Below are 9385 nucleotides of genomic sequence, written 5' to 3'. Positions count from 1 at the left end.
CCCCTAACCCTAACCCTAACCCTAACCCTAACCCTAACCCTAACCCTAACCCTAACCCTAAGATTTAGATCATGCCGAGGTCAATCGTACATCTATCAATCCCCTCTACCCCGGAGTTTACGCGTCCAACTATCTGGCACATATCGAAAGACCCAGGTTCCTGCTTAAGAGGGTCCATTGGAACGCGCAGCTGCATCAGTATACATTGGATGTCTGAGAAATCTAACCTTAGCCAAGCCCATATCTTTAAATTCTTTACTGAATCTGTTGGTATGTAAGCCTTGGTCGAAAACCCTAAAGTGAGCATAGTATTTACCTAAGAGGAGACGAGAAATATGCCAGTGTTTGGCAAAATTTTCTAATGCCAGGCTCAGCAACTGTAGTGCGTTGATGAATCTTACATCTGGAGCTTCGTCATAGTGGCCATAGATAGACATTGTATGAATCATCAGGATTGAGATCGTGAACCAGATAATTGTACTTATAAATGGATCTGCTTCTGCAAAGTAGACCGGCTTCCAGTGATGAAAGATAGCGGCTATATCTTCACTAGTGCTTATGCATTTCTTCCAATTCGCGAGTCCATCTTCCGTAGAGCTCGAGACAGCATTTGGGAGAGGTAAAAATAGTTCAATTTGAAAACTATCATAAGGTTAGCATATTAGACAAGTGCCGGTTGCTGAGTGCTCACGCGTAGAATATGAGAAGGGTCTCAAGCCGAGTCCGATGTTTGTAAGGCGTCTCGAACGATGACTGCCTTTCAGGCTCAAAGTACCAGACGGGCAGTGATAGCCGCATACAAGAGAGTGCGTTTCTTAGAATCGTCAACTGGTTAACTAATTGAGGTGTTGGGTTGATATATAAACGTTGCCGAAGCCTTGATCCATCGCGGAGATGGGAGACCGCAAGAAGATACATGCCCAGACCATCATCATTGGCGCTCATCACCAGCTGCTGCGCTGACTTCCATGGTCTTTCAGAGTCCATTGAGAGGTACTGTTTTGACGATTCTATGACAATACCTGCTGTAAAATCAGCAATAGATGTTGAAACTAAGGCGGTACCAATGCAATGGCTGTCGATCCCAAAAGGGCTTCCTGCGAGAGTGTTTATTGCCGAATCTAGCTTCCACACCGTCCACCAAACAAAGCGGCATTCTTCAAGTTGAAGGTCTGAGAAAGAGGGATCTCGCTCTCGCCCAGAATCGATCAAGTGGAGTCCCATCGCCAAGGCTGCCCGCACCAAATTTCCCACCATCATCCAGGCTTTTCGACCGGGGAAGTTGGTGTATTCGTAGAGCGTCAAGAGAGCTTCGGTCTTAACGTCGTTCAAAGATATGGGCTCATTTTGGTTCTCATGATAGCTTTTCTGGTGCTCTGCAAGCCGTGCGAAGCTATCCCAGAGAGTAGTACTTGACGATCCGAGAAGTATAGAGATTTCCGAAGGGGGACTGAATCTTGACGAAACTGCAAACATTGCGTTCAAAAGTCTGTCAGGGACTTTTCCGTCCTCAAGGTCCTGATCAAACGTGTGTCTACAGAACATTGGATAGGCTGGCTGGACATAGGTGAAGAATAAGTTGGTTCTGGTAAACAATTAGCAGGCCACTCGTAAAAAGAGCTACGAATAATTAGTGAGTGGTATACGAACAACTCTCGTTTTGCGCCCGCGGTGAGGGCAATAGCCAGTCCATTCTCTACACGCTTATGCGTTAGCAGCCAGACCAAAGATATAATCTATAGCAAGACTCTAAGGTAATATGAGTTGCGTGCCTACTTGGGAGTTCTTGCAAGACCGGTGCTCTTAGTCTAGCAGAGCCTTTCGCTGGACCAGGTTTCTTCTTGAGGTGTCGATACTCACAGGTCCAGCCGTTTTCTCGACACAATAAACATGATGGTCTCTCCTGGCTACCTAAATTTCGTGAGGGATGAAACACATCAATAGCGACGCTACTGCCGACTTACATTTGCGCTTCTTGCTGAATCAGAAGAACATCAGTCTCCGACTGAGCATTCTCCCGGAAGTCTGTTCGGCTCTAACTCACCGTCTACAACTAGTGCATACTTGGAACTTCACTGGCGCTATTAGACTCCTTGTCTCTGATATCTCCATTCCGTGTGATGTGCACGAATGATCTGTCGGAGTCTGATTCGTTGGTGTGGTGGCAATTGTGATTTCTGGGGTTTCCAGGGGATCCGGGAAATCCGGGAAATCCGGGGACGGATCCCAGGAGAAGCCGTCGAGGAAGGATGCCATGGTCGCGACCAGTACTTGTCCAGTTAAGGGTCCTCTGATGTTAAATTTGAGGCTTAATGTTGATATGAGTGAGAGTAAAGATGTATAAAGTTTACGGGAAGTTCTTATTGCTTATATAGCTTGGTCTCTTGCGGGGATGTTGTGTGGGTCGGTCTAAAAATGCGGGGTTGATAGGTCTACCTATTGGAGTACCGGCATATACACTACGCAGTACAGAGCGACGGCAGTTTATCACAAGTCGAAAATGTCGCTCAGATATCTATTCTCTTAGAAAATATATCTTCTAGATCATATTCTCGACACTCAAACGAGTTACTTCTCAAAAACAATCTTGTTTGACAAGATCCCGATCGGTTGTATCTCTACCTCTACTACATCACCATCCTTCAGGGGCGACTTTGGCTCTTGGAACCAGCCAACGCCAGCCGGTGTTCCGGTCATAATTACCGTCCCATGGGGAATTGTTGTGCCTATACTGGCCGTCAGCATTGACAGTCGTATACTAGCATCGGGATCTTGGGTGACTGACCTTGCGATATAAAACTCGCAACATCTTCAACAGGGTAAATGAAATCCAGCGGGCTTTGCTGCACTACCTCCCCGTTCACACGCGTCACTAGAGTGGTCGGCGCAGATGGAACAAACTTTGACGGATGAACAAGACGTGGTCCGAGAGGAGCAAAGGCGTCGAAAGCTTTGGCGTAAGTGTACTGACCACCACAGCGTTTCGGATCCTGGAACATGCGAGCTGTCAAGTCATTCCCTATTGTGTAGCCTAGTATAGAAGAGGATACGTCGGCTGTGGAAATGGACTTTATGGGACCGCGAAGGATGACCGCGAGCTCGCCCTACTCATGTTAGTCGTTGGTTCAAGCCGGTGAGGGACGTCGATGGAGTACTTCAAAGTCTGGAAAGTTGCTGTGGGCGACTGTTGGAAACAGAATATCGTCTTCATGATTTGCCAGGGCTGCTGCGGGCTTATACCACATAGGTGGATACGTTGGAGGTATCAACTGCAGAATTGAGTCTTGGTCAGTGCCTCTGACTAGGTATCTGTTGGGGATGTTTCAAGGAATGCAAACCTTGGCCTCCTCAGCATGATTCCGATAGTTCAGACCGATGCAGTAAATTGGGATTGATTGATTTGGAGTTGGGGCGAGTAACTGGTGGGGTGCACTAGGTCAGCCAGAAGAACAATAGCACTGATAACTCTCAAATCATGACCCTCTCTACCTTCTTTACAGTAACTGCCCGAGAGCTTCCATGGCGCTCTAAAGCTTCAATACTTGCGAACCCCGGGACTTTGAGACCTGCTACTGGAACTGTATCAAGTGCCAGAGCAGCCCAGTAAGTCACCCCATCTTCAGCTGCCTCAAAGCGAATCAAACTGTCCCAAGAAGGCATTCTGCGAGGTAATCTGATTTTGGCCTTGTTTTTAAATCAATGTACTGTCTCAGGATCATGAAGCGAAGGCACAAATATATAGCAGTGATGGAAATCTCTGCCCCACACAAATTGATATAGCCGGGTAGTATTGGGTTACTCCTACTGGACCGTTTCTAGCATGCATGATTTCCCGGAACAGACAGTTCCTCCGCTCCATGTTGCGCATAGTTGAACCTACGGAGACATGAAAGAAGTAATATGACCGTATGGCTTACGAATACGAAATTTAATCATTCAAAGGCGGGTTTAGGAGAAAGATGGACTAAAAATCCTACATAACAAAGCACTGTCAAGTTCACTCTTCCACCATATAGAATATAGTGCTTTGGGAAAGGCTGAAAAATTGCGTTCATATGGTATTTACTAGAACACTTCTGGCAACTTTGGTCCCCACACGGATAAAGTGTTGGGGCCCTGATCCTCCTGTCTCAAGACCTTCGTATCTTCATTCACCACATCGCCATCAGCATAATGCTCAATTGTAAAACCACTGGGATCCTTCCAATAGTCGAAGATCTGTGATCCTAAGACATGTCGTCCAACTCCCCATACCAGCTTATATCCTTTGCTAAGTAAGAACTCATGCCCTAGAAGCTGGGTATCAAAATCATCAACTTCGTATGACGTGTGATGTACTATTGTTGCAGGGAGGTCGGGAGGGGCGCGCGCAAGGAAGAGAGAGTGATGGTCGGAGAAAGTTTTTCCAAGATCAAGATGCAGAAACGTTAAGACGTCCATATCCGGATTTCCAGGAGCATACAGAATATCAGAAGGCATGAAATTAAAATTTCCCGTGTAGAAAGCAACATCTTCGTCCCACTTCTTGGTGATAAAACCGTAGTGACCCAGCTTGTGGACCATGGCGGGGCCAGGCTTGAATCGTTGGAATTCGCCTGTACCATAGCACATCAGTATCTCGCTGAGCACACAGAGTTTTATTTGTTATACCTTTTCTCAGCTTTTCTATACTCGTATTATACTCTCCCTTGTGGATTTCTGTGGCCGATACTGGCTTTTCCGGCAAAGGCCGTTCCTGCTGACCAAAAACAACATGGATACAGCTCCCCGATGGAGTTGGGATTGTCACCATCTTGCCCCCACCAGGAGCTTTACTCAAATCCTTACATTCCGCATTCTCGAGCCTTGTAGCTTTCTGGAAGTCCTCTTCAGTCTGTGCAACAAATGCTGCACCACCGAACTCTTTCTCTGGGCCTTTGCTCTGTGACGCGACACAAACGTACGGCGACATGCCATAGCCCCTATAGAAAGCTTCCTGATCGTTTCTGGCTTCAAGTATAAAGCCAAATGCCTCGGCAAATTCTTCCCACTTCTTAAGATCCGGATGCGATTGGTAGACATGGCTGATACGTGCAAGCTGGACCTTGCTGGCGTTATTGGTGACGGGTGGTAAAACAAAGGACGGCATTGTTCGACAGAGAATAATGGATATGAATCTTAAGTCTCTAAGAGAAGTAAAATAAAAGCAGATGCAAAGTAAGATAAACGTAGGCGGATATCCCGGGGTGTCCTTGTGCCATCAGTAAAGGAAGAGATAGCCCGAGGCTGTTCGGAGGATCTGGGCAATATTATCAATATTGTGGATTACGGGGGATTCTCCTCAAAGTTCTTCCAATTGGAATTTACGGACTCTGACGATATTTGGTGGGCGATCTGCCGGACATCCCTGGCGGAGCATCTGTTGTTCCGCAGGTACAATACCGGCATCGGCTATCGGTTGTGGTAACCGATCTAGGGTAACCGAACCCCTCGCAAGGGGACGGGAGTCTCGCGGAACAAATAATACAGAGCCGCATAGCATTTCGGAGGAACTTGGATTTTCCACTTCCACTTCCACTTCCTCCGCTCCACTCCACTCCACTCCACTCCACTCCACTTCATTCCCACGCAGGGACGGGACTTTCGGTCTTGAAGATGACACGGCACAAACCTGCGGCACAAGGGGCAGGACCACAGCCATATCGTCGACACATAAGATCGTTACCTAGGTATCTCACGTTAGCATCAATTTTGAGACTCAACCATGGAAGAGACAATCATATTGATTGTTGGCGCGGGCCCAACTGGTCTGTCTCTGGCTGTGAACTTAGGTCGGATGAATATCAAGGTAAAGGTCTCTAGGGACGAGTGATTATCATTGATTCATTGCTGAGACGGCGATCAGACGGTCATCCTGGAAAAAGAGCTGCAGATAACAGAGGATCCTAGAGGGATCGCAATAGCAGGTGAAGCGGTACGTATCTCATATCAACTGGGCATCGGGAAGGACCTAGTCAGTAAGATTGGTAGCGGTAAGACAGCTATTTCAGATCCTGTCGAGACGGTTTATTGACAACATATATGGCGGCCAGATACCGGGAAGCTTTGCTTTCACAACAAGACATTTCGGAATCCACCGTTCATGAGCTTTGACCTCACCCGAGATCTTCTACAGCAGAGTGTCTCGAATGCCGTGAACCAATTTCAGCCAAACTATGGTATGCTGCCTTTTGCTTCCTTTCGAAGACGAACATTGGAATTAAGATACTGGTCTAGAACGCACATTGAGGGGGGCCCTTGAAGCTTTATCATCGTGCGATATTCGAGTTGGATGTGAAGTGGTGGATCGCGTTGAGGAGGAGGCCAGTGTTGTGGTCCAATATCTGGATGAGAAGGGGATGAAAAGAGAGATACGAACAGCTTGGCTTGTGGGTGCAGATGGGAAACGCGGGATTGTGAGAAAGAAGTTCTTGGAACCGGAAGGTATAAGACAGGAAGTAGGGTTGTAAGCTTGCTTCTCACCAGACCATCCGCCCCTGTGGTGCTCACAATTACAGGTATGATCATGTGTCAACATGGATTGCGGCGAACTTCGACATTAGCATCCCCTCACCATCGACCCACCCCGACTTCCCACTCTGGAAACTTGGGTACTCCCCAGAAGACGTCTTCAGGCTGTTCTGGCCAGCTGGATTCCAGTATGTTGGATTTTTTTATCGCTAAATACCAGATAATTGGAGTTACAATCTAACACGTTCACTAGTTTTTGCAACGACATCAAAAGGCCCTCTGTCAGCGGTAGATTTGGACCTGAAAGTGTACGGTTTTGGAGGTGAGTGGACGAACTGTTCATTAGACGACCCGCCGATAACCTTGGCTAGACATGAATATTCGGTGGAGCCAGAAGACAACCTTGACGACCCTGAAGGTCATCTTTGGGAGCAATTTGGACCCTGGCTTGAGATTCCAGGATCCAGTATATCGTATGTTATTAATCAGAAGATTGACTGTCTTTGACTTTACTGAAATGAAAAACGATAGACGCACATTGAGTGGCACAAACGTTACCTATCCAAGGGACTGCATTAAGATCACCCGCTGCAGGCCATTTACGTAAGTCAAGCCACCCACGCAGGCAAATAATCAAAGCTGATACCAAGATGAAGCTTCTCGACCAAAGTTGTCAATCGTTGGTTCAGCCGACGAACGCTACTCATTGGCGATGCCGCCCACGTTTTCCCTCCCTTTGGGGGGCAAGGCATTGCATCCGGAATCCGCGACGCGCAGGCCCTCTCATGGCGCCTCGCGCTCCTAACCCAACTTCCCGTCCCTCCCTCAGTACACGAGAAAATCCTCACGGGGTGGGCTCACGAGCGGCGGCAGGTCTGCGACCACGCGACCAAGTCAACAAAGGTGAACGGTGATATCACAAACCAGCGAAGCGTGGTGATGTCTTTTCTCTTCCGCAGTGTGATGCGCGTAATATGGTGCGTGCCATTCTTGGTAAGGAGATTTACTCAGTCCGCGATGGCGGACACGTTTAGATACCAGGACTGCGAGGGGGCGTTTGCGTTGAGAGAGAGGGGTGGTGGATGGAAGTTGCCCCAGATATGGATCCAGCGAGATGGAAGTGACCCAGAGCTCTCGGATGCGGTGTTTATTAGCAGCATGGCACGCCTGGCGCTGGTGGTTATCGTCAAAGAAGACGAGGAGGTTGATTCGGAGGGAATAGCGGACATGATTGGGAAGAGTGCGTTGCCGGCAGGTATCCTTACCAACGAGAGTATCACTTTGCTCCAGCTCGACAAAGGGAAAGCTGCTCGGCCTGAAGAAAAGGTCTCTCAACAAAAGTACTTTCCTTGTACTCGCGAAGATCTATTAGCTCAGGGGATCAACCCAGTCAATGGCTACGATGAGACGACAGTCAGAAAGCGAATCGGGAAGAGGGCGAAGTACGTCATCTTGCGACCGGATTTCTATATACACTCTATTGCTAGGGACGAGAAAGAGTTTCTCGAGAACGTTCAGGAGGTTTCTAGGTATTTTCAATAGGTTGAACGTTAGACCCTTGTATAAACTAGTAGATGTGATCTCAGTTTTATTATATCAAGAAGAAATATTGTTAGAAACCTGACTGTTAAACGTAATAACTCGATTTCCTAATCAGGTAATACTATATTACTAGTAGATCAAGAGTCAGATTTTACTTAAAGTTTAATATAGAGTTTTTACTAAGAGCTACTTTACTACCTATTCTACTATAGTAATAGAGCTCTATTACTATAGATCTGTTATACTAATTTACTACTGTTACCTGTATATAGAGCCTCTTTTTTAATCTTAGTTTAGTAGTTTAATTTAACTTAATTCGCTCCTTTTAATCGATCACTAATTCGTTCTATTTGACAAATATACATTTTCGACATGCTGACAATATCCATTGTGAATAGGTGTGGTGTCTCTAAGGTCTTGTATGATTCTGATGATATGATTGTCGTACGGGGGCGAAAGACTGCTTCAAGCAGGGCTCTTGTCGCAGATCAGATCTCTTTGATTTCTCTGCTTGCTTCAAGACCCCAAAACTTGAAGGTAAAACATATCATATTCAAGTAACGGGGAGATATAATCAGAGGCTAGACAATACAGTATATCGACACCGGGCTCTCGCCCACTTAAACAATTCTCATTGTACCTTTTCCAGTAATTTAAAATGATATAGATCTGCTGTTCATCAACCCAGCCAATCACTACCCCTCAAGCGCGCCCCTTTTGCCGTGGCCGAAGCCGTACATGCAACCCTGACTGTTTCGCAAACCAGTAACTCTTGATACTCCACTCCTTCTTTTGTCCAGCCCACTCAATTTCAAAATTCCTCAGGACTTGCGGCACCAGCATGCCCATCTCCATGATCGAGATGTTTTTTCCTATATTCCATAAGTTGAGGTCTTTTTGCCAGGAGGGAGGAAGTATGAAAGAAAAAAGACAAAGGAATGATATAGAATGTACATACCAATACAAGTCCTTGTGCCGGCTCCAAACTGCGAATACGTGAGTTGCTTCCTAAAAGCTGGGCGATGAAGTAAAGACGTACGGATAAAAAGCACTTCTCCATTATTCGCAGCTTTTCAGATTCCGCATCCATCCACCGCTCCGGCCGAAACATATCCGCATCCTCGCCATAGATCGTCTTATCATGGTGGATGACCCATGCATTCATGCCTACGATCGTGCCTTCGGGGAGCAAGACATCACCGACTACGAGTCCCCCTTTGGGCACGTAGCGCTCGAGAGGAAATCCGACACCTGGGTGGAGGCGCATGGCTTCTTTCATGCATGCTTGCCTTGAAAATTTATTACTTTTTGGAAATTGTTTTGGACTGGGGTTTTTGGGGGGGGGGGGGGGGGT

At 47.0% G+C, this 9385-nt stretch overlaps 6 protein-coding genes across 6 annotated transcripts in view; 1 reads left to right on the top strand and 5 right to left on the bottom strand.

Annotated features, from left to right (window-relative positions):
* Position 1: 1 nt before the first annotated feature.
* M430DRAFT_167535 (hypothetical protein) lies at positions 2–2305 on the bottom strand. The gene is made up of 7 exons (XM_024863515.1): positions 2045–2305; positions 1965–1978; positions 1777–1911; positions 1651–1696; positions 692–1585; positions 317–642; positions 2–264 (listed from the first exon to the last, which is right to left on the bottom strand). Exons 1-7 carry the CDS (start codon positions 2254–2256, stop codon positions 65–67), a joined length of 1827 nt encoding a protein of 608 aa, XP_024726009.1. The 5' UTR covers positions 2257–2305; the 3' UTR covers positions 2–64.
* A 263-nt stretch (positions 2306–2568) lies between these two features.
* Positions 2569–3660, bottom strand: M430DRAFT_15694 (hypothetical protein; the record flags this gene model as incomplete). The annotated part of the gene is made up of 5 exons (XM_024863305.1): positions 2569–2726; positions 2786–3104; positions 3156–3269; positions 3339–3419; positions 3490–3660. The coding sequence occupies 5 exons, from the start codon at positions 3658–3660 to the stop codon at positions 2569–2571; spliced, it is 843 nt and encodes a 280-aa protein (XP_024726008.1).
* Positions 3661–4065: 405 nt separating this feature from the next.
* M430DRAFT_94008 (hypothetical protein) lies at positions 4066–5128 on the bottom strand (the record flags this gene model as incomplete). Its single annotated transcript, XM_024869807.1, has 2 exons — positions 4066–4595; positions 4651–5128. The coding sequence occupies 2 exons, from the start codon at positions 5126–5128 to the stop codon at positions 4066–4068; spliced, it is 1008 nt and encodes a 335-aa protein (XP_024726007.1).
* A 192-nt stretch (positions 5129–5320) lies between these two features.
* M430DRAFT_15692 (hypothetical protein) lies at positions 5321–5680 on the bottom strand (the record flags this gene model as incomplete). Its single annotated transcript, XM_024863304.1, has 1 exon — positions 5321–5680. One exon carries the CDS (start codon positions 5678–5680, stop codon positions 5321–5323), a length of 360 nt encoding a protein of 119 aa, XP_024726006.1.
* Positions 5681–5743: 63 nt separating this feature from the next.
* On the top strand, positions 5744–8031 carry M430DRAFT_94009 (hypothetical protein; the record flags this gene model as incomplete). The annotated part of the gene is made up of 9 exons (XM_024869808.1): positions 5744–5827; positions 5885–6011; positions 6072–6197; positions 6256–6484; positions 6537–6677; positions 6743–6811; positions 6861–6962; positions 7021–7092; positions 7146–8031. The coding sequence occupies 9 exons, from the start codon at positions 5744–5746 to the stop codon at positions 8029–8031; spliced, it is 1836 nt and encodes a 611-aa protein (XP_024726005.1).
* Positions 8032–8733: 702 nt separating this feature from the next.
* M430DRAFT_92974 (hypothetical protein) overlaps positions 8734–9385 on the bottom strand; it is a gene marked incomplete at both ends in the record, with an annotated part of 2458 nt that continues 1806 nt past the window's right edge. The window contains 3 exons of the mRNA XM_024869753.1: positions 8734–8903; positions 8990–9017; positions 9071–9320. Coding sequence (XP_024726004.1) covers positions 8734–8903; positions 8990–9017; positions 9071–9320 — 448 coding nt within the window. The remainder of the gene's footprint in view (positions 8904–8989; positions 9018–9070; positions 9321–9385) is intronic.

The sequence above is a fragment of the Amorphotheca resinae genome (genome assembly GCF_003019875.1).
Source record: "Amorphotheca resinae ATCC 22711 unplaced genomic scaffold M430scaffold_1, whole genome shotgun sequence".
Taxonomy (NCBI): Eukaryota; Fungi; Ascomycota; class Leotiomycetes; order Helotiales; family Amorphothecaceae; genus Amorphotheca; species Amorphotheca resinae.
Note: the sequence above shows the minus strand (reverse complement) of the source record. Positions and strands in the feature narration are given on the sequence as shown.